Source organism: Ammospiza nelsoni, chromosome 32 (genome assembly GCF_027579445.1).
Source record: "Ammospiza nelsoni isolate bAmmNel1 chromosome 32, bAmmNel1.pri, whole genome shotgun sequence".
NCBI lineage: Eukaryota > Metazoa > Chordata > Aves > Passeriformes > Passerellidae > Ammospiza > Ammospiza nelsoni.
Window position 1 is genome coordinate 2,101,160 of NC_080664.1, and position 27,493 is coordinate 2,128,652.

General features: G+C 53.2%; 2 protein-coding genes across 2 annotated transcripts in view; one reads left to right on the forward strand and one right to left on the reverse strand.

The window, feature by feature from the left end:
* Positions 1–27,493, reverse strand: part of LOC132085877 (keratin, type II cytoskeletal 80-like) — a 70,658-nt gene that overhangs the window by 22,173 nt on the left and 20,992 nt on the right. The gene's annotated exons all lie outside the window — the stretch shown is intronic.
* KRT7 (keratin 7) lies at positions 15,138–25,663 on the forward strand. The gene is made up of 9 exons (XM_059491179.1): positions 15,138–15,741; positions 16,456–16,664; positions 19,288–19,348; positions 19,973–20,068; positions 20,722–20,886; positions 21,347–21,472; positions 22,850–23,070; positions 23,591–23,625; positions 24,492–25,663. The coding sequence occupies exons 1-9, from the start codon at positions 15,358–15,360 to the stop codon at positions 24,674–24,676; spliced, it is 1,482 nt and encodes a 493-aa protein (XP_059347162.1). The 5' UTR covers positions 15,138–15,357; the 3' UTR covers positions 24,677–25,663.

Sequence of the window (27,493 nt, forward strand, 5' to 3'; positions counted from 1 at the left end):
ACAGGGGTGGGGGACACTGCGGGGACAGGAGTGGGCACGGAGGGGACACTGCGGGGACAGGAGGTGGGCATGGAGGGGACACTGCAGGGACAGGGGTGGGCATGGAGGGGACACTGCAGGGACAGGAGGTGGGCATGGAGGGGACACTGCAGGGACACTGCAGGGACAGGGGTGGGCACGGACGGACACTGCAGGGACACTGCAGGGACAGGGGTGGGGGACACTGCAGGGACAGGGGTGGGCATGCAGGGGACACTGCAGGGACACTGCAGGGACAGGGGTGGGCACGGAGCGGACACTGCAGCCCTGCCTCCCCTTCTCCCGCACCCCGTGCTGGGATCGGGCTCTGGGGGCTGGGAAGGGGAGAATTCGATGCCAGACTGGGGGTATTTGTGTACCCTGGTTTGGGGGATGCCTGGGGGAGCTCTGCCACCTTCCCAGGCTCCTTTCCATCCCTGCTCCTTCTCTCGCTTCGTTATTCCTTCTCTTACCTTCACTCCTCTCTTCTCCTCTCCCTTCCCGTGTCCCATTCCCACTCCCACCTCCCCTTTTCCTTGCTTTCTGCACCAGCCTAGAGCCGTCCACATCTCTTCCCTGCCTTCTCCTGGAATCCCAAGCCCGGCTCTTTCTGATTTCTGGGTGAAACTGAGCCCCAAGCAGGCGTCAGAGCGCAGGAATGTCCCCGGGGGCCGGGCCGGGCCGGCCGGGACCTGCCCAGGGCAGCAGCAGCAGCAGCAGCGTTTGGTTCCTCTCAGCCGAGCTCCGGCTCACGGGGCTTCCAGGAAATGTCAGGGATTGAAAGAAAAATCACTGAACAGGGCTAAAGGCGGGGTGTGACATCCCCCGTTCCTGCTGGATGCTGGTTTGGGTGGTCCTGGCTGTGCTGTGGGGTGGGGAGTGGATCCAGCTCTGGGTGCTGGGGGTGCCCCAGCAGCGTCTCCTGATGGGATCTAACAGTGGAGTCCTGGGATAGGAAGGGACATTAAAGCCCATCCAGTGCCACCCCTGCCCTGGGAGCAGCTCTGCAGGTGGGGCCTCCCCTGAGCAGCAGGGGCAGAACCCCCCTCCTCTGCTGCTGGGGGTGCCGAGGGGGCTCTGCTTCATCTCCAAACCCTGAAATGACCCCAAAGTCCAGGAATGGTCTTCCCAGAGCACCTGGGGCTGCCCCTGGATCCCTGGCAGTGCACAAGGCCAGGCTGGACAGGGCTTGGGGCAGCCTGGCACAGTAGACGTGTCCCTGCCCATGGCAAGGGTGGCACTGGATGAGTTTTAATGTCCCTTCCCACCCAAACCATTCCATGAATCTCCAGCTTTTTCTGGTGCCTATCCTCTTCACTCTGGGCTGTGCTGGGAGCCTGGAGGTTCCCAGTTCCCCCTGCAACAACCAGTCCTGTTACTTTGGCAAATGGCTTCTCCTTTCCCAAGATCCCGCCAATAAAACAGCAGGAATGAGAGGCACAGGGAGCATTTCCAGCTCGGTGTTTCCCAATCCCTACCGGAGTCAATGACTTCATTCTCTTCAACAGCAGCCAGATCCAGCCCCCGTCTCGATGGGCTCTTGTGTCACCTTAATGAGGCTTTTGTTTGCTCTGGGTGTCACTCCCAGGTGCTGCAGCACAAAGAAGGAGCTGCTGCTGTGGCTTCTGGCTCCTCTGGAGCTGTGGGAGGTCTAGGAGCCAGCTCCCTGTTTTGCAACAGGTTCTGTGCATTAAATACACTGTGATCAGGTGTTTATTTGGGATTTAAAAGGGCCTGTGACATCCCAGTGACAGCTAGAGGAGGATGTTTGCAGCTGGGATTGCAGGAACATCCTTTTGCCCCAGTTTGGGGATTTGTGGTCAGAGAAATCCCAGCCTGCAGTGGCTCATCTCCCAAAATCTGTGTAGCAGCAGGAACTTTAGGGGTGGAATATCTCTGGGTATGTTTTTATTTTTCCCCTGTGAGGATTTGGGCTCACCCACAAGCTGGGATGGTGGGAGTGGGAGAGGGGATGGTGCCACTGTTGGAGACAGGAGCTGTGTGGGGACAAACTGAGGGACAATTTCTGGTGAGCTCATGGTGGCAGCACCTCAGCTGCAGAACCAGGGCCTTGTGCTTGCAGTTTCCAGGGCCACATGCCCAAATAACCAGGAAAAAAGTCTATTTTTTCCAATTTTTTCCTGGCCACTTCTGGGAATTGGATCCATCTCCCACTTTTCTCCTTTCTGGTTGTGTAAACCGGGTGTTTGGCCATGGCCAAAGCTCACCACAGCATCCCTGCCTTGCGCTGCTTCCTAAATCATGGACTCATGGAATTGTTGTGGTTGGAAAGATCAGTCTTGAACCCAGAGCCCACAAACTGTGTCCCCAAGTGCCACATCACCTCTCTCTTTGAATAGTGCCCAGGATGGGGCCTCCCCCACTGCCCTGGGCAGCTGTGCCAGGCCTGGAGAGCTTTTCCATGGAGACATTTCCCCAAATCTCCAGTGCTGTGGTGCTGAGCAGAGAGAGGCTGTGCTGGGGTGATGTTGTACCCCATTCCTGTGTTCTGTTTATGCTGGATAACATGTTCTGTGCCTTCAACACTGGCTCTGAAGAGCGAATGGTTTGTTTTGGTTTTGCTATCAGCCGCTCCCCTGCAGCTGGCAGGACACAGACAGGGCAGTACATGGTGCTGCTCTTGCTCCTGCTTTGCTCTTACTTTTGCTCATTAATTAGTTTAGCTAAGTAGTCCAAATTTTCCCTGGACTGTTTTTCTTTCCCTTTCTTGGAACCACTCGAGCCTGCTCCAGACTGGGACCTGGGAAACACCGAGAGTTTGCGCTTTGTGGCCTAGTGGGGCCTGCTCTGGGCCGCAGCCTTTCCCAGTGCCTGAGGGATTGATAACAGAGTGAGCATCCACAGGAGAGACTTTCTGAATTTGTCATCTTTTTCAGAGTGGTGACAGAGTGGTGTCACCTGGTATTGTTCATTTTGTGTGCTGGGGGGTGTTTTGCCTGTTAAATAAACAGGTTCTTTCCACCTGTGTCCAAGGAATCCTTCCCAAACTGGTTGAGGGGAGTGGCCGTGTGGGTTTGCTTGCTGGAGGGGCCCCTTTTCTCCCAAATTTGCCCTGAACGAGGATGTCACAGACGTCTTTTATGAAAAATCCTTTCTTTAGGATTTTTCTTCTTGAGAAGCTGAGAGGCTTCAAGGAAAAAAAAAAAAAAAGTAAACATTTACTATCTGCTGCTGTAGAATGCAGCAGGTGGATCTTTGATTAGCCCATGTTGGTTGTTTCTAATTAATGGCCAATCACAGTCCAGCTGGCTCAGACAGTCCAAGACAGCTGCCTTTGTTATAATTCTTTCCTATTCTATTCTTAGCTAGCCTTCTGATGAAATCCTTTCTTCTATTCTTTTAGTACAGTTTTAATATAATATATATAATAAAATAATAAATCAAGCCTTCTGAAACATGGAGTCAGATCCTCGTCTCTTCCCTCAGCCTGAGACCACTGTGAACACGGTCACACCAGGACAGGGGCCGAGCCCCAGCTCTGGGATCCCTGCAGAGGGGCACTCGTGGGGTTGGGGCATTCCTGGAGCTGCCACCCATCCCAGAGGGGAATGTGGCACTGATCTGTGCCCTCGGTGGGTCTGGAGCCCGGGATGGGGGCTCAGGGCCTGGCCAGCACCAGCGGCAGAGGCAGGAGCCTCCTCTGCTCCTGGCCCAGAGCTGGGCTGACGTGGCCCCGGGCCTGTGGCTGTCCCCACGTGTGTGACGTGTGCCAAGGCCACCCTGTAATCCCTGTAAAGTCAGAGACCAGCGCTGAGTCACCCTGAGTTTTCACTCCTGGGCTCAGATTCTGAGGAGCTGAGTCACAGCCAGAGCACTCAGGGAGCTCGTCCTGCCTTGGAGGGGATGTTTTGCCCCGGGTTTTGGGTGGCAGGAGATCTTCCCTGCACTGAGGAGCTCTGGAGCCCACGGAGTGCAGGAAGGAAACATGCTCAGTGTGATAAATGCATCCATTTTATGATTGGCTTTTTGTAAATATTAAAATGAGTATTATATGTGTTGTGTAATGCTGGATTAATTCTCTTAAGTACTGTGTTAAATATAGTTTTAGGTTATAAAAATTGTTAAAATAGAAACGATGCCATGTAGGATACTTTTTTTAAAGAAAGGGCTTGCAGCGAGATAGCAGCCACAGGACACCTAAATCTTTCAAAGAAAAATAGTTTATTGCTCTCTTATCAGAAGAAATTAATTTCTTCCCGCCTCGAAGATGCTGTCAGGATTCAGAGGAAGAAGCTGGCACTGCCCAGACAGAATCCTGTGTTTGAATGGAATTTATGCATCATGTATGAGGTGTATGAATATGCAATGGGCTGTTGCTTTTAAGGGTTAATCCTTTGTTAACGTGGGTCCTTTTTCAGGCTCGTGCTGCCCAGAAAAAGGTACCCGGACATCCGTAACTCTTTGAATTTGTTGTCTCATATTGTCTTAATTCAAATTGTCCAAATTGTTATTACTCTAATTGTATTACTATTTTTATAACCATTTTATTACTATTAAACTTTATAAATTTTTTTAAAAAGTGATTGGCGTTTTTCACACCGAGCATGGAATTATGGAGAGGTTCAGGTGGGAAGAACACTAAAGTGTTATAGTAACCTCCATGTATTATAATAACCTCCTCAAGCCAAATTTAATAAACTCTAAAAAGCCTATAACACACCCAAAATAGCTCAACTACCTTTAAAGACATAAAAATCAACAAAATAGCTTCTGTTACAGTGTTAGAAACAAAAAAGTTTAATAAAAAACAAAATAACAAACAAAATACCAAGCTAAGTGCTAAACATTCTTACTCCTAATAAAAACACTTTACAAAAACAATTACTTTTTTTGTTTTCTTCTTTCTCTACTAAATTGCCCAAACAAAACTTTTTAACTTCTGTCCAATTAACTATCCTTAAATTTAAAGTTCTTTAAATCCTATAAAATATCTTTTCACTTAATCAAAAAAAGAAAACCAACTTCTAAACTTCTTTCCTTTTAAAGAGACAAAAAATAATTTTGTCACTCCATCAACAAGAAACACACTCCTACACTAACGTCCACCCAGTGCCACCTGTGCCATGGCAGGGACACCTCCCACTGTCCCAGGCTGCTCCAAGCCCTGTCCAGCCTGGCCTGGGCACTGCCAGGGATCCAGGGGCGTCATGGAGAGCTGTTCTTTTACCTGGCACTTTTTCCCTGTCTCCTTTTCCCTGTTCTTTTTCCCTCTCTCCTTTCCCCTGTTCTTTTTCCCGGTGCCCTTTTCCCTTGTCTCCTTTTTCCTGGCGCCGTTTTTCCCTGTCTCCTTTTCTCTATCTCCTTTCCCAGTTCTTTTTCCTAGCACCATTTTTCCCTGTCTCCTTTTCCCTGTTCTTTTTCCTGCCACTTTTCCCCTGTCTCCTTTTCCCTGTTCTTTTTCCTGGCGCCATTTTTCCCTGTCTCCTTTTCCCTGTTCTCTTTCCTAGCACTGTTTTTCCCTGTCTCCTTTTCCTGGCACCATTTTTCCCTGTCTCCTTTCCCGGTTCTTTTTCCTGGCACCATTTTTCCCTGTCTCCTTTTCCCTGTTCTTTTGCCCTGTTCTCTTTCCTAGCACTCTTTTTCCCCATCTCCTTTCCCAGTTCTTTTTCCTGGCACTTTTCCCCTGTCTCCTTTTCCCTGTCTCCTTTTCCCCGTTCTTTTTCCTGGCACCGTTTTTCCCTGTCTCCTTTTCCTGCTGATCCTCTCTCCTCCCGTGGAGGTGGGAAGTGCCGCAGGTGGAGCTGGAGGCTGGGGCTGGCTTTGGGGTGCAGGTGGCTGTGGGTGTGAGAGGCTGGGGCTGGAGGAGGGTTCCAGGTGTGGCTCCATGGAATGCCGGACCTGCTCATCCCTCCCCTCCCAGGGCGGCATCGATGTCCTCGGCAGTGTGGGCGGCTCCAGGACAATTATCGTTACAATTATAATTGTAATTATTGTTGTCAGCGCTGAGTACATTGATTAGGAGGGGCCTGAGACAGACAGACAGACAGACAGACAGACAGACAGACGGGCCCCACCCTCTGCTCCATCAGCACCAGGGCTGGGCTGCAGCAGCTCCAAGACTGCAATCCTGCCCTTTGCTCCCACTGTCCTTCCTGCTCCCAGGGCTCCACCCCGGAGAACACCAAAGCAGAGGAGGGAATGGCACCTTCCTTCTGGAAGCTTCTGTCATCTCTTCTCGGGTTTTGGTTGTTAATTGCTGCTCCGAGATGTGCAGGATGTCTCTGTTTCGGAACTGAAGAACAAGTCTGGACTCTTCACTTTTCGGTCTTGAGGTTGTTTATTAATTCTTATCTATAAAATTTTCTTTCTGCCCAGCCGAGATCTGCTCAGCAGGGCAGCCAAAGGCACTCTGTGTTGTCCTTTTATATTGCAAACTACGTATAACACATTTACACTTAATTCCCAATATCTATCACCTATGTTAGACAGTGCACTTCTACTCTAAACCAATCCCAAAGTGCCACCATCACAGCAGAAAATGGAGAACAAGAAGAAGAGGGAGAAGAAGGACAGGACAAGCCCAGATTCCTCCATCTTGCCTCCTGAACCCCCATTCTAAAAACCCCAAAATTCTACATTTTCACCCTGTGACTAATTCACTATCATTCTACTCAAACTCTTGTGGCTTTTAACTCCTCACACAAAGCTGGTAATTGTTTCCAGCCCTTGAGGTGGTGTTAGTTTTTTATGCTAAAAGATATGTGGACAATATTTACACTTAATTCCCAGTACTCATCATCTATGTTAGACAGTGCATTTCTGTTCTAAACCAATCCCAAAGTGCTAACATCACTGCAGAAAATGGAGACCAAGAAGAAGAAGAAGAAAGGCTGGACACGCCCAAGTTTCCATCTTGTCCTCATAACCCCCACACCAAAAATCCTAAAATCTACATTTTCACCTTGTGATAATTTTATTATTATACTATTTTAACTTCTGTGACTTTCAGATCCTCATACAAAGCTGGTAACTTGCTCCAGGGGTCAAAATCAAATCCGCAGGTGTTCTGGGCTGTGTGCCAGGGTCTCTGAGCCCCCCAGAATTCTGGACACCCGGAGGGATGTGCTGAGTTCCGACAATCTCTGGGCTCAATCTGGCCCTGGAGCAGCTCCTGCTGCTGAGATTAAAATGCTGAGATAAAATCCCTGACTGCGGTGACAGGTGGGAAGGCCAAAATCCCAGATTTGGGAGCTCGGTTCTCCCTAGCTGGGAGAACGCCCTGGGAGCTGGGTTGGCCCCTCGGAGGCAGGGATAACTCAGGGGTTACAGCAGCTGTAAAACCCTTGTAAAATGTTCTTTGTTTGCTCTGTCCCATCCCTCCAGTGCAGCCAGTGACTCACGGGGTGGAGGCGTCGCTCCTTCCCCCAGCCCCTCTGCCCTCCCGCTCCTTCTCCTGCCCCAAAGTGGGCTCTGGGTTCTCAGCTTGGGGCTGCTTTGGGAAGGTCCTTCAGCCTCCCGTCGTGACCAGTCAAATCTCCTAAATTCCTGAGGTGCTTAAGAAATACATAGAAATACAAGAAAGACATGGAAATCATCTGAGGCGAACAAACCCTTGGTTATCCCTCATCCCTATGGAGATGGGGGTGCCACCTATGGCATTCTGGCTGATCCTGTCCACCCTCTGGAGCAGGAGGACAGTTTGCCATGAAAATGATGGAGTTTTTCCAAGATTCCAAGGAATTTTCAGAGCCACATGTTGGACACATGTCCCTTGGTGTTTGGGGAGTGAGGGAGATGACACCAGTTCTACTCCTGCCTTTCCCATGTCCTTCCTGAAGCACAGTTTACCTCTGAGTTCCTTTTCCACGGGCAACAAGACCTGTTTCATTTTGCCAAAGACCCTGGAATTCCCTCCAGGTGGCAGAGGGGGAGGAGCAGCTCCATCCATGGCACTGGACTCTGTGGGAGATGTTGAGACCCCAGGTCCTTGCCCCCATCCCCTTTGCCAAAGGCTGCACAAAGGGAATTGGGATGGCTGCTGATGGGAACTGAACGATCTGGGGGTAGTGAAACCCTTCCAGGATCCTTCCTGGATTCAGACATGGGATCTGCTGGTGGAAGGTGGCCTTGTGTCATTGACTCTGCCCAAGGAGAGGAAAGAGGGCTTTGATAAGAGCATTTTCTCTTTCTTGGACCATTCCCTCCGACCTGGGCATGACTCAGGCCCCAGACACTGCAATAACCCTGAGCTCTGTCATGCTGGCTTTATTCAAGCTCCCATGAGCTGTGCTCCCTCAGAGTGACCTCACAGTTTCATCTGCTCAGGAAAGGCCCCCTGAACTTGGAGCTGATGGGAGCAGGGACATGGGAGGAGCTGCTGGGGCCATGTGGGATCCCAGGAGGGGCAAATCCAGCCAGGGATCCTCAGTGGGGACGCGGGACCATCAGGGGTGCTCCAGGAGCATCCTCACCTTGGGAAGGTTACCTGGGGAAATGTGGATGGAGAAAGGAGAATTTCCTAATGATTCTGTGGTTTGGGGCAGATCAGCCTGAATTGTGTCACTTCACAAAGACCCTGAGGGGCTGGGGTGAATTCAGAGAGGGGAACAGGTCTGGAGAAGGGGCTGGGGTGAATTCAGAGGGGGAAACAGGGCTGGGGAAGGGCTGGGCAGCAGGGAAGGGTCTGGAGAACCCCCGAGGGACCTGGGGGGCTCAGCCTGGAGCAAAGGAGGCTCAAGGGGGACCTTGTGGCTCTGCACAGCTCCTGCCAGGAGGGGACAGCCGGGGCAGAGTCAGGCTCTGCTCCCAGGAACAGGGACAGGAGCAGAGGGAACGGCCACAGGCTGGGCCAGGGCAGCTCAGGGTGGGCATCAGGAGGGATTTTCCCATGGGAACGGTGGTTGCCCATTGTCAGGGGCTGCCCTGGGAGGTTTGGGGTGCCCATCCCTGCAGGTGCCCAAGGAAGGACTGGATGTGGCACTCAGGGCTCTGGGCTGGGGACAAGGTGGGGATTGGGCACAGCATGGAGTCAATGGTCTGGGAGGGCTTTTGCCACCCCAGGGATTCTGTGCTTGGAGCTCAGGGTGTCTGGAATCTGCTCTGTCCCTGGGAGGATTCACAGTTTCCACCAGATCAGCCCCTGCAACCTGAGCAGACCAAAGTCAGATGGAATTTTGTGGGGAGAGAACAGGAGTTTTCCATCGTTTCCTGAGATGTGTGTTTTCCAGAAAAACCAAGCCCAGCATTCCCAGCGCTGGCAGTTTCACCCAGCACTGAGAATTGAAGTTTTAATTTGTTTGTTTGTTTTTCCTTAAGGTTTTGGCTGTGGGAGGGACTCTCAACTTTCATGTCAAAATTATCCAGGTGATGATGATTATCCATAATTATAACTATATTTATCCGTATTCCTTCAGGTTTTCTTGTAATCACAAGGTCTTATAATTTGGGGGAAAGGGGAAAAAACAGCTTTTGGCTCTTGTCCAGTGAGCTGGAGAGGGGGAAAGTGCATAGCTGGGATATTGGTGTTGCTGGCTGGGGGTCTGTGTACAAATCACAAACAGGATGGGATTGCTGAGTAAAGCATCTCCAGCTGTTTAGTTTTATTTCTTTCATCAGTCTCATTACATGGTGATGGCAATGGGAAGCTGCCAGCAGCTCACATCCCCACCAATGAACTCAATGTTACAACTTCCTTTAAAAGTTTTTTGACCAATCACACAAAGCAAAAGCACACTGACAGCAGTTCTATCCAATCACCATAAGCACACGTACCTTTGGTTAAAACAATGCTTGCTTATTTCCAATACAATACCTGCTTGTGAGCCTTAAAACACAACGCACAGAGCTCCATTATTAAGCTGAGAACTTCCTAATATCTCACTAGATAAACTTTTCTGTAGCTTGAGGAGTTATTCTAGCCAAGGGTTAATACACAGACCATTGTTCTATTTCTCCTCACTTTTCTAATTCTTATATAATTTTTTGTGGACAAATCTCATGGCTACTGCTTTGCTCTAATCACAGTTCCGCTATCTCTGAGCCTGCCTTTTGCAGCTTTCCCAAAATCCCTCTGATTTTAAGGATTCCCACACCTGGGACACTTTCCCCATGTGTCAGGCCAGGTTCCCTGTCCCTGGGAGGGATCCCGGTCTGGGCTGGGTTCCCTGGGGTGTCCAGGAGCTCCTGGCAGTGAGCAGAGCCGTGTGGGTGGAAAAGCTCCTCTGTCACAGACATCTTTCGTGAAAAATCCTTTCTTGGGATTTTTCTCCTTTCTGAGAAGCTGTGGCCTCAGCAACAAAATGTAAACAATGGTTATCTGCTGCTGTGGAATGCAACAGGTGGATCGGTGACTGGTCTCCTGGGGATGTTTGGATTTACTGACCACTCACGGCAGAGCTGGGTCTCGCTCTCTGCTGAGACACAGATCTTTGTTATTCATTCTTTTCTATTCTTAGCTTATCTAGCCTTCTGAGAACTTTTCCTTCTATTTCTTTTTATTATAATCATAATGTAATATATATCACAAAATAATAAATCAAGCCTTCTGAACACGAAGTCAACATTCTCGCCTCTCTCTTCATCCTGCAGCCCTTGTGATCACTGTCATACTCCTCTGCAAAGAGGGCAGGAGGAATGTGGGGCTCCATCCATAGGGGAAGGGCAGCCCCATGGCTGCACTGAGCACCTGGAAGGGGCTGGAGGGAGGAACTCCTTGGGGGGGTCCAAGTTGTTCATGGAATCATGGAAAAAAGGAAAAACCGGAGATAGAAGAGACCCATGAGGATCACAGATTCCAACTCCTGGCTCTGCACAGGGCGCCCCAAAATCACCCCAGTCCCAAAATCCCAATGCTGAGCACGTTGTCCAAAGGCTCCTGGAGCTCTGGCAGCCTCGGGGCCGCGACCATTCCTGGGGAGCCTGGGCAGTGCTCAGCCCCTCTGGGTGAGGAACCTTCCCCAATACCCAACCTGGCCCTCCTTGGCACAGCTCCAGCTGCCCCCTGGGTCCTGTCCCTGGTCCCAGTTCATAGTGGTGCTGGTGACTGGTTTTGTGCTATATCCAAACATTTAAGATTTTGGCTGATAGCCCTTTTGGGTTGCAGCAAACAGGACAAGGGTGGGCAACTCTGAGCTTCAAGAGCTGTTTCCCAGGGATGGATTTCATGTGGCCAGCAGCTTCCAGGAGTGGCCAAGAGCCGAGCCAAGAACTTCCCAGCCTCAGCAGGGTGGGCAGAGCCAGAGGAGAGGCGAAATGCAGCTCCTACAGGGAATTAGGAGCTTGTGGGAAGCCTTGGGAACACAGAGCTGGATCTGTCCCCCTGGGCAAGCTGAGACGTTGCCCTGGGCACCCTGAGGGGCCTTGGGATGCATGGAAATTGATGATTTAGGAAAATTTCCTCCCTATGAGGGTGGAGAGGCCTTGGAATGGATTCCCCAGAGCAGCTGTGACTGTCCCATCCCTAGCAGTGCCCAAGGCCAGGCTGGACAGGGCTTGGAGCAGCCTGGGACAGTGGGAGGTGTCCCTGCCCATGGCAGGGGTGTCACTGGATGAGCTTTAAGGACCCTTCTCACCTGAACCATTCTATGATTCCACGATCCCATGATTCTGTTCCTACTGGTCCCTGTGATAATTCATATTTGGGTTTTGCTGTGTTGCAGCAGGAGGAATGCCTGGATGAGTTCCTGGATGAGGAGTTCCTGGACAAGGAAAGCCTGGATGAGGAGTTCCTGGATGAGGAATGCCTGGATGAGGAGTGCCTGGATGAGGAGTTCCTGGATGAGGAGCTCCTGGAAGCCTTGGAGCTGTTTGGGTGAGCCCAGACCTGGCCACCTCTGGCAAAGCCCTGATTCCTGTCCCGGTGCAGGGCTGGAAAAATGGGGAGGAAAATGCACTCTCTGTGTGAAAATCCATGTGAAGTTGCAGCCTGAACAATCCACTGGCCTCTGCCAAAGGCTCTGGAGCAGGGAGAGGCCATGGCAGGGAATTCGGGTCCTTGGAAAAGCCACTTCATGGAATGTGAGGATTTTGGCCCATTCCATCTGTGTGGGATAAAGCTGGTGGAGGCTGTAACTGGGATGGTGGAAGGTGTCCCTGTCCAGGCCAGGAGATTGCACTGGATAAACCCTGGGGAAATTCCACCCCAAACCATTCCCTGATTCCCATCAATGGGGGAATCCCATTGGGCTCACAGGAATCCCTGCAGTGCTTGGGCAGGGGCAGAAAGCGAAAGCAGGCAGTGCTTAAGGGACATCCAATGGGACACAGGGCCCCAATGCTGCCGGGAGGGAGGCACCAACCTTCGGAACAGACCATCCCTGTGGATCAGCAGCTCTTGCTGGAAAGGGCACTCCCTGTCACCGGGCTCTGCGCTGGAGCTGCGTCATTCCATTGATTTTATGGTCCAGTGACACAGGAAATGAGCCTGGAATCCATAAAATCCTGATAAACCCGATGAACCTCATCCTGATAATCCTCCAGCTGTGGCACATCCTGAGCTGGATCCCCAGGATCATCTAGGCCAAATCCTGCCTGGTGACATCCAACACCTGCCTTTGGGATGCAGGAGAACAAGTTCCCTCTGACCTGCTCACAGGAATTATGATCAGCTGGAAATTTTGGTTAATGAGGCTGCTTTGATCCTGGAAGGGGATCTGGGTTCGCAGTGTGGGGAGATCTTGGAAAAGGTGGTGCTGTGTTCCCATTGATTTTGGGTGGGTTTAGGAGGAATAGGAACTTGGCAGTGCCATTGGACGTCAGGAGAATTTCTTGTGATGTCATGAGGAATTTTTCCAGGGAGACGCTGGTCAGGCACTCCTGTCGTGCAGTCCCCATCCCTCGAGGTATCCAAAGAATGTGGCACTCAGGGCTCTGGTGGGGATTGGTCACAGCTTGGACTCCGTGATCTGGGAGGGCATTTCCAGCCTCAGTGATCCTGGAATTCTGACAGCCCCATCCTGGGATTCTGACAGCCCCATCCTGGAGGTTTCCATCCCCCAGAGCCTCCGGCTCCCTGAGCCTGGAGATTGATCCCAATATCCCAAATCCATCCCCCAGCCACGAGCCCATGCAGGCACTGGGAGGTGTTGGAGCAATAGATTTGGGATCCAGGGCCAGAGCCGAGCCCTTTGGATCAGGAACCACCAGCAGGGCCTGTGCAAACAGAACATATGGATGCTCCTGCTCCCAAAATCTTTCAATCCAAACACAGAAATCCAGACAAGCAGCAGGAGGGATCCCCTGGGATAACACAGGAGGTGAACCCACCAGAATACACTCCCAACATATAATTTCACTCACCTGCAAAGGTTTTCCTCTTCCATTACAATATTTGAGTTTGGTTTTTTGATTTTTTGGGTTTTTTGGGTTTGTTTGTTTTTTGGTTTTTTTTTAGCACTTTTCAGCTGGAATTGCAGCCTGGCTTGTTTTCCCAAGGGTTCATGGATGGGTTGGTTGTTTGTGGGGGTTTTGCTGCTCTAGGAGTGTCAGAGCCAGCCCTAGGTGTGCAGGGCCAGGGTGAATGTGACTCCCAGCATGATAGGCAGGGAAATCATTTCCCCAAAAAGGCAAAAGTGAGCTCGGTGTCGCCAAACCGCAGTCCCTGGGGTCACTCACTGGGGCTGCAGGAATTTACCGGTCGGAGCAGTTGTGGAACAGCCCCGGGTTGCCATGGAACAACAACACAACAAACCCTGGGACACCTCTGGTGGCCACGTGGCTTCAACCTGGCTCAGACGGGGAATATCGACCTGGCAGGGGGGAAGGGAGCAAACCTGGGCACAGCAAGCAGGGGATGAGGCTCCTGCTCCCACCTGGATTGCTCGTGGTGCAGGGAACGAGGGTGGGAGCTGGGCTGAAGATGGGCTCACCCTCACCCAAATCCAGGGTGAAGTCCAGGTCCCCAGTGCCAAACTGGGATTCCTGGAGGCCGCTGGGAGCAGCTTTGCCTTTGTGGCCAAAGGTTGGGATTCACCTGCCTGTGTTGCTCCTCCTGTGCCTCTCGTGTTGTGTAGAAGTCCCTGTGTGGTGATCCAGGCTGGAATCCAGCCTGCTAACAGCCAGAGCTGGGTGGGAATTGCTGCCTGACTGTCAATCCCACACTCAGCTTCCAGCCCTGCCCTCTCAGGACATGCCAGCACTGTTCCAGCCTGGCTGTGTGAGGCTGGCACTGCCCTGCTCCCAGCTGTGCATGGATGGATGCACGGAGGGATCCCTGTCCTGGGCTCCAGCCCCAGCGGAGCTGCAGGGCATGTCTGTCACACTCCACTTCGTTCACACACAATGGATTTTTTTTATAATCCCAGGATCAATTAGGCTGGAAAAGACCTCTGAGATCATCGAGTCCAACCTGTGATGGTGGGAGCCCAGCCAGGTGCAGGGCTGGCAGGAATCCTGCAGGAATCGTGCCCCATCTCTCTCTTCCTGCATCGAATTCCCCCTTTTCTCTCTTTAAAAAGAGACTTTCCCTGCAGCAGCCAGGCTTCTCCTCTGCCCCCAGAGCAGGATGGGTGGATTTTGAGTAGGCTGAGTTTGCAACCAGCCTTATCTCCCTTATCTGTCCTGGGGACAGAAAAGCTGAAGGGTGACGCTTTCAGGCCAGACTTTGAAATCTCCTGGGGAATTTACGACCTGATAGTGAAGGGTTGAGGCCCTCTGGGACTATTTGGAAATGGTGAAAACCCTGAAACCCATTTTTTTTTCTCTGTTTTTTCTTTGTAGAACTCCAAAAACTCAAGCGGGGACCCAGAATGTTCAGCCAGGATTTTAATCCTGTCGCCTTTTGAGTGTGGACTAAATGTTGGGTGGGATGCAACCCTCCTAGCCCACCTCGGTTTTAAGTATTTATTTGAGGGATTAGCAGGAAAGGGAAGGGCAAACACGTCCCCCTGGGCAGCAGGCTCTGGGTGCTGCTGGCAGTGCCCTGGTTTACATTAAACAGCCAGGACCTGGCACAGCGGCCCCTTTATCAGCTTTGCGCCGTGCCCAGGGGAGAACCCGCCTGCAGCACTTCCAAATCCTCCCCAATGCGTATTCCCTGTGTCCCTCCCGGGGCACAGGATCGGGGGATCCTCCCAGCAGGATCGGGGAGCAGGGCTGGGCTCGGCGCACACACAGGTGCCGCAGGAGCGCAGCGGGGACAGCGCCAGGTGTGTCCTGTCCCTTCCCCGGGCCCTTCCCTGCCGCCGGAGGGTGGGAATGCAGCCAGGCACACCCAGCTCCGAGCCGTAAAACGATCCCCGCGGTGCCCTTGGGCCAAGCCCAGCTTTTCTAACGGATAAAAGGGGAAGGCAGCGGTAGCGCTCTCACTCCGCTGGCCTCCAGCGCAGCCTCTCGAGCTTCGCAGGATCAAAGAGGCACCCCCGGAGCGTCGCTCGCAGCAGCATGTCCCGCTCGGTGACCTTCAGCTCCCGCTCGGCCGCCGGGCCCGCGCTCAGCCAGGTGCGGGTCAGCTCCGTGTCCTCCGGCCGCAGCTCCGGGCTCGGCCGCGCCGGCGGCTTCGGCAGCGCCAGCCTCTACAGCCTGGGCTCGGCCGGCAAGAGGGTCAGCCTGGCCGGGGGCAGCTCCTTCAGCGTCCGCTCGGGCTACGGCTATGGGGGAGCCGCCTTGGGCAGCCTCAGCCCCGGCGGCATCCAGGAGGTCACCGTCAACCAGAGCCTCCTGACGCCCCTCAACCTGGAGATCGACCCCACTATCCAGAGGGTCCGCAAGGAGGAGAAGGAGCAGATCAAGACCCTCAACAACAAATTCGCCTCCTTCATTGACAAGGTGAGGGCTTGGGCTGGCTTGGAGCTCTGGGGGTGCTGAACGGTTGGTGGGACCCAGAATTGGTTTGCTCACAAATGGGGTGAGGATCAGTCCTGGAGAACGTGGTGGGATTTGCCCACTGCAATCAAATAATTCTTATTATTCGATGTAAAGTCCTGCTGGCATTGCCAGCAGAACAGGTTGCCTTGCTCGGGCTGCCTTTGCAGCCCTGATTTACCTGGGATTGCTCAAATGGGGGTGCAGGCTGTGCACCCCCACCCCAGCACCAAATCTGGGGAGGGAGAGGCTCCTGGAGGGAGCTGTCCCAGGAGTGCAGATGGAACCAGAGCCTTCCCTGGGTGTTCATGCTGCCCTGCACATCTTGGCTCTCTTGCACTAACTAACCTTGTGTAAATCCCGCTCTGGAATTCCCGAAATGAGAGGAATCCAGCCCTGGAGTTGGAGCAGTTGGAGGGTTTGATGTCTGGAGCAGGTTTCTGTCAAGTGTCAGCCCAGCAGAATCTGCTTTTCTTTCATTCCTCAAAGTCACAAACCAGGTCCCAGAGCAGCCAAGCTCCTCAGCGTGGTCTCCATGACCCTCCTCTGGTGCTTCCATAAACACCCAAATTCCTGGGTGCTACCCAAATTCCCACCTGCAGCCCAGCCCTTCCATGCCCTGCAGTGTCAGCTCCCCTCTCTCCCACCATCCCGAGTGACCCCTGTGCTCCCTCCCAGGTGCGGTTCCTGGAGCAGCAGAACAAGATGCTGGAGACCAAGTGGAGCCTGCTCCAGGAGCAGAAGACGACGCGGAGCAACATCGCTCCCATGTTCGAGACCTACATCAGCAACCTGCGGCGGCAGCTGGACGGGCTCCTGGCCGACAAGGGGCGCCTCGAGGGAGAGCTCAAGAACATGCAGGACCTCGTGGAGGACTTCAAGACCAAGTAAAGTATCAGTGTCCCCCTGATAACGGGGTGGTGGAGCTGCTGGCTGGGCCAGTGGCTGGGCACGGATGTCCCCGGCTCCCCTGCTAGGGAGATGTTTTCTGGCCAGGAATGAGGTGTTTAGTTGGGCACAGATGTCCCCAGCTCTCCTGACAAGGAGAAGATATTTTCTGGCCTAGAATGAGGTGTTCAGTCCAGGTGTTTAGCTGGGCTCAATGTCCCCCAGCTCTCCTGCTAGGGAGGAGATGTTTTCTGGCCTGCAATGAGGTGTTTAGTCCAGGAAAGCTGCCTGGATTCTTCCTGCTCCTTTCTGGCACGTTGTTCCTACATGGGCTGGTGCCTCCATCCTCTTGGCTTTGCTTTGGGGCCTCCTCAGGCTTGGACGTGGCATTCTGGGGCCTCCCTGGGTTGGAGGTGGTGCTTTGGGGCCTCCTCAGGGTCAGAAGTGGCTCTTTGGGGTGGCTGGAGCCCCGAGAGTTCCACAGGAGCTCCAGGCTGATTCCCTGGTCAGGGAATGGAGCAGCTGCCCTGCAGTTCTTCAGTGACTTTTCAGTGTCATCTGGGAGGAGCCCCAGAAGAAAGGTGGCCTTTGTCTCAGCCCGGCCCAGCCCAGCTGGGAAATGCCTCTGAAAAGGGAAGAATAGGACGGAGCTGGCAAACTGGATCAGGCAGGAACTGCAAACAAACAGAGCTGATAATCCCCAGGGTGTGTTTAGGGAGGGTCAATACCCAGAGATTCCTAAAGAGCTGCCTGGGAATGATGCTGCCCCCAGCCCTGCCTGGTTATTCCATCCACAGCTGGCCTTGGAATCTCTGCAAGGAGCTGGTTTGCAGCCAGAGGGATTAAACCCCAAAGTTTAGTTACATTTCCCATGGATTCAGTCCTAATCTCATGGATTTATTCCTTTAGGCTACAGATCCATGGAAAGCCAAACTCTGTGTGCTAATGGAAGGGAAGCAGGAATTAGGAGCTGAGTGATGAGGATGCAGAAACTGGAATGCAGCACCTGCTGCTCCCCGTTTGTATGGAGAAAATCTCAGTTATAGATGGAAAACCTAAACCATTATGTGCTCTGGGGGTGCCTGTGGCCTTTTTTCCATAGATTTGGTTTCCACAGGAATTCCCAGGTGATGTTTAGGGGAGGAAAGGCTCCAGGGATGACACCAGCCCCTAACTCAGGAATTGCAGTGGGAGAGGGTGTGGGGCCAGCTGGGGCCATGCTGCCCACAGGGCTCAGTTCCAAGGAGTGTCCTGGCCTTTCAGAGGGATGTTGGGACAGTATCGGACGATTTAGGGAGAAATTCTTCCCTGTGGGGGTGGGCAGGCCCTGGAATGGATTTCCCAAAGCAGCTGTGGCTGCCCCTGGGTCCCTGGCAGTGCCCAGGGCCAGGCTGGACAGGGCTGGAGCAGCCTGGGATAGCAGAAGGTGTCTCTGTCGTGGCAGGGGTAGGAATGGGATGGGCTTTATGGTCTCTACAAACCCAGATCATTCTAAGATTCCATGCTTTACCAGCTCATTGACCAGCTTGGTGGAGCTGCCCCAAGGAGAGGAGGAATTTGGTGATCCATTCTGGAGGAATTCACTGTTTTTATACCTCTCTCTGCTGATCCCATGTGTGCAGAGGTGGTGCCTCTGCGTCACTTCCCAGGATTTATTCCTCTGGAATTGCGCTGGCAGCTCAGTGACCTCCAGAGGGGCAACGTCCATTGATCCTGGTGTGAATGGGCAGCATTCCAGGTCGGAGCAGGAGGGGGAGGCTGGGCAGGTGAAGCAGCTCCTGCTTTGGAAGGCAAATTCCAGCTCTGGCCATGCAGGGCCCATGTAAATAAAGAGCCTTAACCTGGCAACAGTTCCCAAACAGCCAAAGTGCTTCCTGCTCTGTTCCTTGGATGGCTTTCAGGATTCCCAGATGCCCAGAGCAGGTTGGGGCTGGATGTTTGGGCAGGTTGGGAGTGCACAAACCGGTCCAGGTGGGCTCCAAGATCTGGGTTTGCAAATCAGTGGTGGTCCTGTACAATCTGTGGAGAGGGATTTTTATCTGCTGGAGACCTTTAGGAGAACCCCTGGAGATTTCCAGGTGAGCCCCTCATCTGAGGGTGAACACCTAAAGAACGGCAGTCACCAAGACTGGAATTTAGTGAGGCTTTGGAAGAGAATGAGGGTAATTAATTACCTTTGGCTCTTCCCAGAACAGTGCCACGTGTTCAACACCTGCAAAGTGTTGCCAACAGTCTGGAGTAGGGAAGTGCAGAGTGGAAGCAGCTCCAGCAAGTGCTGGGATCAGCCCAGAGGAGTTTGTGGGATCTGTTTGTGTCTCTCCCTGAAGGGTTGGTGACAAAGTGGGGGCACAGCCTGGGTCCTCCCCAGAGGAGGAGCAGGAATCTTCTGGAGCACGGGGAATTTTAAGGATTCTGGGGGAGCAGGGAGGGGACAGTTTCAGGTGGTGGTGATGGAGCAGCTCATCCAGAGCAGACACCACTGGTGCACCAGCCCTGGGGAGGTGCTGGGCTGGCTCCCAAGAAATGGAGGGATAGAGAAGAGAACTGGGACAACCTTTCACTGAGATGTTTTTCCTTTAATACAGGCTCTAATTTCACAGAAATCCCTTTTTCTTTTGGCAGGTATGAAGATGAGATCAACAAGCGCACGGCGGCCGAGAATGAGTTTGTGGTGCTCAAGAAGGTGAATATCCTCGTAGGTCAGAGAATCCACATGGGTTGGGTGGGAAGGGACCTTACAGTCCATCCCATTCCCACCCCTGCCATGGGCAGGGACACCTTCCATGGGCCCAGGGTGCTCCGAGCCCCATCCAGCTCTGCACACTTCCAGGCATGGGGCAGGCACGGCTCTTGCCTGGGACTGATCAGCAGTGTGGGCAGCCCTTCCCTGTGTTTGCCCCTACTCACAGTTTACTCTCTGCCCCACTCACAGTGTACTCCAGCTCTGATGAAGCTCTGAGGGGCAGAATTCCAGCCAAAGGCAGCTCAGAGGAGGCCTTGAGGTCTCCACACATGCAGGGGAGAGCTGCTGGGTTCCAGGGGCATTGGAGATGATGCCGGATCTTTCCTGAGCTCTCTGTGTCCAGCCTGACACTGAACTTCCAAACAGGGATCCAAGGGATCCCCAGGACTCTCAGGATCTGCACTCCAGCAGCGTTCAGTGCCCTGGGAGATGATTTGCAGGCCCTGGGGTGCCACTGGGACACCTGGAGCTGGTTTGGGGAACTCTTTTGGAAGCCACCAGAGGCTGGTTGGGCTCAGACATCAAAGCTCCACAATCTCCATGGTTTATTCCACGTTTTTCCAGGATGTGGATGCTGCCTACATGAACAAAGTGGAGCTGGAGGCCAAGGTGGATGCTCTGACAGATGAGATCAACTTCTTGAGGGCTTTCCATGAGGCGGTGAGGATCCTTCTGTCCTTCAGAGGGGGAGAACAAGGAATGCTGGCTGGGAAATGAATGTGGGGAAGGTGATGGATTCATGGAGTCATTCCTTCCATAAGCAAAACTGTGCCTGCAAGTGAAGTGATTCCTCTGAATTCTGTGGGATGTCACACAGATTTCTCCCTGTGTGGGATGTGGGATGGATGGATTGCAGGCATTGTATTTGGGATGCTGTTTGTATGAAAACAAGGAAAATGAGTGGCTGGGGGAGGTGGTGCTGTGTGACAGAAATGAAGGAAAGCTGCTTGTTCCAGGCTCCTTCCTCCTCCCCATTGTTTGCAAGAGGAGGGATTACCTGAGCTGGACACAAATCCTTGAGAGAGGTGCTGGAATTTGGCCCCTGCAGGTTCTGCAGCTAGCTGGGTTGTTGTCTAAGGAATGGGATAACAGTGAAACAAGCGGCCCTGCTGCCAAAGTAGGGATAAACAGTTCCAGCTCTGCTGTTGGTTGTTGCTCTGTGCTTTGCAAGGTTGTTTCCCTCCTCATTAATAATTATTTTAATGGAATCCTTACCCACCTCCCTCTCCCTTCTCTCCTTGGATTCTCTTCAATTGGCTTCCAAAAGAGGGACCCTGAAACCTCACTAATGAACGGGCTTGGTTTTCCTGCAGGAGCTGAACGAGCTGCAGGCCCAGATCTCGGACACCTCGGTGATTCTGTCCATGGACAACAGCCGGAACCTGGACCTGGACAGCATCATCGCCGAGGTGAAGGCGCAGTACGAGGAGATCGCCAACCGCAGCCGCGCCGAGGCCGAGTCCTGGTACCAGAGCAAGGTGAGCTCTGCCAGGGGAGGAGGACCCAGGGACACCTTGGAGCCCTTCCAGTGCCCAAAGGGGCTCCAGGAGAGCTGGAGAGGGCCTGAAGTGATGGGACACAGGGAATGGCTTCCCTGTGCACAAAGGGCAGGGATGGGTGGGATATTGGGAAGGAATTCCTCCCTGTGAGGGTGGGGGGGCCCTGGAATGGATTTCCCAGGGAAGCTGTGGCTGCCCCATCCCTGGAAGGGTCCAAGGCCAGGTGGGATGGGGCTTGGAGTGCCCTGGCACAGTGGAAGGTGTCCCTGCCCATGGCACTGAATGGGCTCTAATGTCCCTTCCAAGCCAAATCATTCCATGATTCCATGATCTCCAGCTCTGTCAGCACCTGTATCCCCTGTGCCATGAGCGGGGGGCTCTATCCTGCTCATTCCCTGCCATCCTCACCCCATCACTCTGTCCCACTGCTCTGTCCCAGTATGAGGCGCTGCAGGTGACAGCTGGGAAACACGGGGATGACCTGAGGAACACCAAGAATGAGATCACGGAGATCAACAGGGTCATCCAGAGGATCCAGGGCGAGATCGAGAATGCCAAGGCCCAGGTGAGGAGCTGCCCCTCTCCTGTCCTTCTCTGGCCTCGGAGCTGGGATGTGGCTCTGAGCCCTCTGGGGAAAGCATTGAGGGAGTGGCTGGAGCTGGGTCTGGGGAGGGTCACTTTGGACATTGGGAAAAGCTTCTTCCCCCAGAGGATGTCTGGCACGGAACAGGGGCTCCCCAGGGAATGGTCACAGCCCCAAGGCTGCCAGAGCTCCAGGAATCTTTGGACCACACTCTCGAGTGTTGAATTTCAGGGTTAGTGGGAGTTTTAGGGTTGTCATGTGCTGAGCCATGATGGTCCTTGTGGGTCCCTTCCAGCTCTGGCCAAGAGGGAATGTTCGCTCTCCCCTAACATTCTGTGATGGTAGGGATGTTTCAGGGGTCTGGGTGTCACACAACCCCTTGAACTTGGTGATTTTGGAGATCTTTTCCAACCTTCACAACTCCGTGGTCTGTAAGAACCATTCTGGGGGGCCTACACTGCTCATCCTGAAGGATTTTAGTTCTGCAGGCAGAGGGAGAGCACTGGGAGCAGGGTGATCCTGCCAGAAAGGTTGGCTTTGGGAGAAGACGAGTGAAAATCACTCCTGGGACACAGAGGGGCCCCCACACAACCCTCGTGGCCTCCTGTTCCTGGGATCATTGCCCACTCCCTTTCACAGCAGGGAACACCATGTTTGGGCACACACACAGATTTGGGGAGCTCTGTTTGCTTTCACTGAGGTCTTATCGCTTTATCAGGGCCGTGGCTTAGGCCTGGCCTGGAGCTCCCAAGGCTCCAGATAAAACCTAGTGATTCATCCCGGATTATTTGGTTTCAGGGCAGGGAGGCTCTGGCACCAGCCAAGAGCTGTTCTGGTGGGGTTCCCTTGGACAAAGGATGGGAGCACAAAGCCTCTAGGGAGCCCGTCATGCCAAACATGGGGTTTTGGGAGGTGTGGGGGCACAGCTGAGGGTTCCTGGGGCCCCACAGGACTGGTCTTGGGGTGGGTGTGGGTGTTTGGAGCACCAGGTGTGCTCCAGTCCTGCCCACATCTCAGCCAGAGCCTGCCCAGCTCTGAAATAACTGGGGAAATTAGCAGAGAAAACCTGAGCTTTCCTGAACCCCAAGGGATCTGTGGGATGTGGGGGACTGGGAAGCTGAGGATCACCTGAAAAAAGTGTAGCCAGAGAGAAACTTGGTCTTCTTCTGGGAGACCTTGGAAGGAGATGAGTTTCCATCTCCATCCAGTGCCCAAGAAACCACGTAGGGATGAAGTCACAGGGATCCAGTTGAGCTCCAGATCCACAAAAGGGTCTGGGCAGCAGAGCCTGAGGTTTGGAGCCCAGGATCCTCCCCTGGGGATCAGGAGCCCCCTGATGTGGCCGCTCTGTCCTTGCAGCGAGCGAAGCTGGAGGCGGCCGTGGCCGAGGCTGAGGAGCGCGGGGAGATGGCCCTCAAGGACGCCAGGGCCAAGCTGGCCGAGCTGGAGGATGCCCTGCAGAAAGCCAAGGCTGACATGGCCCGGCAGCTCCGGGAGTACCAGGAGCTCATGAATGTCAAGCTGGCCCTGGACATCGAGATTGCGACCTACAGGAAGCTGCTGGAGGGCGAGGAGAGCAGGTGAGCACACCTGGGGGGATTGGTGAGCAAAGACTCCCTGGGTTCCCTCTGGGAAGGGTCCTGGGAGCCCTTTGCTCCCTTTGCCTGGGAACGCTGTGAGAGCCCAATTCTGATTTCCACAAGGAAATGCAGACAGGGAAACCTTTGAAAAACTGCGTTCTGGTCCTGGAAGTGCTTTGGCTGAAGAGCCAAACTGGCAGATTCTGGGGGAGAAAAAATCCTGGGGAAAATAAGCGAAGAATGAAAAAATTGGTTTCCATCATGTTTGATGCTGTGGCAGAACATTTCCAAGTGGAAATCCCTGTGGGATTAGGACAGAACCTCTGTGCTCTGTCCTCCCCCCAATGGTGATAACAGAGCTGGGAAAGGCAGGGCTGGAACAAAGCCCTGGAGGGCCCAGGGATCCTCCCTGGATCAGGTACAGCTGGAGCAGTAACTCCCTGCCTCTGTCCTCCTCCTCCTCGAGCCCAGGGCCAAGGAAAGCTGAGTTTAATCCCTCCCCTTGCCTTTGTCTTTTCAGGCTGGCTGGCGATGGAGTTGGAAACGTCAACATCTGTGAGTGGATTTTGTTGTTTATTGCGGTTCCACCTCACTCTAAACCCTTGGAAAAGGGAGCCCAGAGTGTCCCAGTTCAGCCCCTCCTTAGTGGGAGCACCCTGAGGCTGGGGGTGGTGCTGGGGCTCCATCCCGAGCTCAGCTCCAACTCACCCGGATGCAATTGGACTTGGGGCCAAGTGATCTTCCTTTCCTCCCATTTTTGTGTGGATAGAAAAGCTCTAATGGGAAATGCATTCCCTGGGTTGGGAATTGCTGCACAGGTGATGGCAGAGGGTGTTTTTCCAGCTTGGGAAGTGTTGGATCCTCACCTGGCCCGGACCTTGGGCAGGAGCTGCTCTCTGAGGGATGCTCCAAACCAGTGGCTCTGATTTTCAGCCACTTCATTCCTGCTGGGAATTGGGGAACCACATTCCCACAACTTTGGGGCACCGGGAGATGAGCTGAGTGTGTTTTGAAATGGGATTCTCCATGGATTTTCTCATGGGTTCTCCATGAGTTCTCCAAGCTCAGGGAATCCTGAGCCAGGTTGGGTGATGGAGTGACAGGACAAGAAGGAAGGACTTCAAACTGAAAAAGGGGAGGTTTAGATGGGATATCGGGAAGGGAATAGATGGGATTTAGATGGGAATATTGGGATATTCCCCACCTGTGAGGGTGGGGAGGGCCTGGAATGGATTTCCAAGAAGATGCCCCATCCCTGGCAGTGCCCAAGGCCAGGCTGGACAGGGCTTGGAGCAGCCTGGGACAGTGGGAGGTGTCCCTGCCATGGCAGGAGGGGCACTGGGTGTGATTTAATGTTCTTCCCACCCAATGGATTCCATGGCTGGGGGTTCCAGGTGCTCACGCTGCTCCTCTCCCCGCAGCCGTGGTCAGCTCCAGCGGTGGCGGTGGATATTCCAGCTCCAGCGGGCTCCTGGCAGCAGGGATCGGAGGCCTCAGCCTGGGATCAGGAATGGGCAGCGGAGCCCTTGGCTTCTCCTCTGGGGGCTCCTCCAAGTCCTACACCATCACCACCACCTCGTCCACCCGGAGAAGCGTCAGGAAGTAACTCCAGGAATGGAGCTCGGCATTCCCAGCACCTGAGGGAAACCATGGAAAGAAAAGCCTTGGAGCCTTTTGCAGGATGAATTGGCTGCAAAACGCCTGCAGTGCTGAGGCCCTGCCCGTGCCCTGCCGGGGCTTGATCCTGCACTCTTGGAGTTCAGCCATTCCTCTGGGAGCAGGATCAAGCCTGAGGGGTGAAATTTACCCCGGGATGCAGGTGGGGTATCCCTGCTGTTACCCTTGTGCTTGGTACCCCCTGCTCCGAGCTGGGTTTCGCCCTTAGAAAGGCAAATCCCACATTTCTGCTGTGCTTCTGCAAAAGACCAGAAGATTCTAAATCCCTTCTAACAGGATTTGGAAGACTCCAATCCCTCAAGCTACTCGGCCCCTGCTGAGGGCTCACCCTGGGTTTGGTTTTTTAAATATACCAGGAAGAAAACAGGCTTTGGTCTCCCCTTATTTTCTTTGGAAATGGGCTCAGGGTTGGGGTTCAACATTCTTCTGTGACTGAAGCTGTTTCTCACCAAAGGCAGCACTGACAAATTGATTTCAGGCTCCTTGTAGCAAAATAACTCCTCAAGAACCTCCTAAACCCTTTCCCTCTCTTTAAATGAAGCCCAAAGCTTGAGGGATCTAAAGCTACTTCAAATTCCATGGGTCACACTGAATTGGGAGAAAAATTCCCTATTTTTGGGTGTCTCTGTTTACCACTCCCTATTTAAGGGTATTTAGTGATATCTGGAGTCTCCTGCAGTGAGGATTCAGTTGATGCCCCATTCCAAAAACTCCTTGTTCCTGCCAAAATGGGTCTTCAACATACCAGGGAAATTGTTACTGCAGTAGGAAGAGTTTTTAGGGACCTAACTCCAAGGACCTGCTCCCAGTTCTTGTGCTGATGTTCAGCCCTGCCTTGGCATTATGGTTTGGGTTGGATTTTTATGCTTTTTATGTCTTTCATGAGTCATTTATTAAAGTTTCCCTTTTAGCTGCATGTCCGGTCTCAGCCTAGTTCTTTGTGCTGCCCTGGGTGCTCAGGAGCTCTGGGAAATACGCAGGAATCACCTTCCTGCCAGGTCTGAAGCCTGCCCTGGCTCTGGGGGCAGGCTTTGGGGTTTGCTGCCTGCACAGCTCCGTCCTGGCTGGATTTTGCCAGCCTGGAGTCTGGGCAGAGGGATGGGGGAACTTTGTTCAGAGTCATGGTTTGAGCTCAGGACTGAAATGGAATCTGGCTTTAATGGGAGGGATGAGTGGGATTTTAGCCCTTCTTCCTCCTGGATTACAAGTTGCTCCAGTATCAGGAAGGGTGGCTGTGGAATTCTCAGGAGCAGCAAATCCGCCCTCCCTACAGCAATTCCCACTCATGGCTGTGCTCACGGGGCCCATTGTGTTCCCAACTTCTCACGTGGTCCTTGGTGCTCACAATTTCTCACCTGGCCCTGGTGATCCTGATTTCTCCCTCCAGCCTCTGGACCATCTGTGCCAGCCCAGCTGTCCTGGGTTGCTGCCTGCAGTGACTCTCATCTCCTCCAAATAAAATCACAGCCATGGAATAGTTTGGGTTGGAAGCCCATCCAATCCCACCCCTGCCATGGCAGGGACACCTCCCACTGTCCCAGGTGCTCCAAGCCCTGTCCAGCCTGGCCTTGGGCACTGCCAGGGATCCAGGAGCAGCCACAGCTGCTCTGGGAAATCCATCCCAGCCCCTCCCCACCCTCACAGGAAGGAATTTCATCCCAATATCCCATCTGAACCTTTCCTCCTTCTACTTAAGGCAGTTCCGTATCCCATAGACAGCTCAAAAGGTGTTGTTGCACATCCCCAAACACATCTTGAGTTACACCAGAGCAGATCAGGGAGTGGGGGGTGTTTCTGTGCAGTTGAAGTTGGCCTGAAGAGAGCTGGGCCCCACCCCACCCTTTCCAGGTGCTCTCACTTTGCTTTGCTGCCAGGGCTGGGCTCGTGCCCATCTCCTGCAGACAATGTCCCTGTGCCAGGCCCTGATGCCCACAATGGCTCCATCCAGGTGTGAATTTGGCTGCTGACCCTCACAGAAGTGTCTGGGGCTGCAGCCAATGGAGCTCTGGTGGGGACAGGGGCTGTGCCTGCTGTGCTGCCAGTCCAGCCCCAGACTGGTGCCACCCTCGATGTCCAGCTGGGTCCCCTTTGTGGTGACCATTTCACAATGAAACACCATGAGCCCTGGGCCACCCCCTGCTCCCCCAGGATAACCAGCTTCTGAATCCAGCTGGGAAATGGGAATAACTGCTGGAACCCTGAGGAAAACCTCTCACCTCTCTGTAGAACGTTCTCAGGAACTGGGGAAACTCTGCCGGGTGTGCCAAGAGCAGGAACACATCCCGCTGCCAGGGCATCAGCACCTTGCCATGGGATACCTGAGAAAAAACCCACAGGGATCATCCAGTCAAACCCCTGGTGAGGGGTTTGGGAAAGCTGCAAAAGGCAGGCTCAGAGACAGCAGAACTGTGATTAGAGCTGAGCAATAGCCATGAGATAGGTCAGCAGAAAAGTTATGTAAAAAGTAGAAAAGTAAGGACAAATAGAACAATGGTCTGTGTATTAATGCTTGGCTAGAATAACTCCCCAAGCTACCGAAAAGAATATCTAGCGAGATATTAGGAAGTTTGAAGCTTAATAATGGAGATCTGTGCATTGTGTTTTAAGGCTTGCAAGCAGGTATTGTATTTGAAATAAGCAAGCATTGTTTTAACCACAGGTACATGTGCCTACAGTGATTGGATAGAACTGCTGTCAATGTGCTTTTGCTTTGTGTGATTGGTCAAAAAACTTTTAAAGGAAGTTG

Bases quoted from the DNA above. Each gene is read 5' to 3' on its own strand.
- KRT7 (XM_059491179.1), top strand. From the start codon at position 15,358: ATGTCCCGCTCGGTGACCTTCAGCTCCCGCTCGGCCGCCGGGCCCGCG. The intron at 19,349-19,972 runs GTGAATATCCTC...ACGTTTTTCCAG, and splicing joins AGTTTGTGGTGCTCAAGAAG to GATGTGGATGCTGCCTACAT. The intron at 23,626-24,491 runs GTGAGTGGATTT...CTCTCCCCGCAG, and splicing joins AGTTGGAAACGTCAACATCT to CCGTGGTCAGCTCCAGCGGT.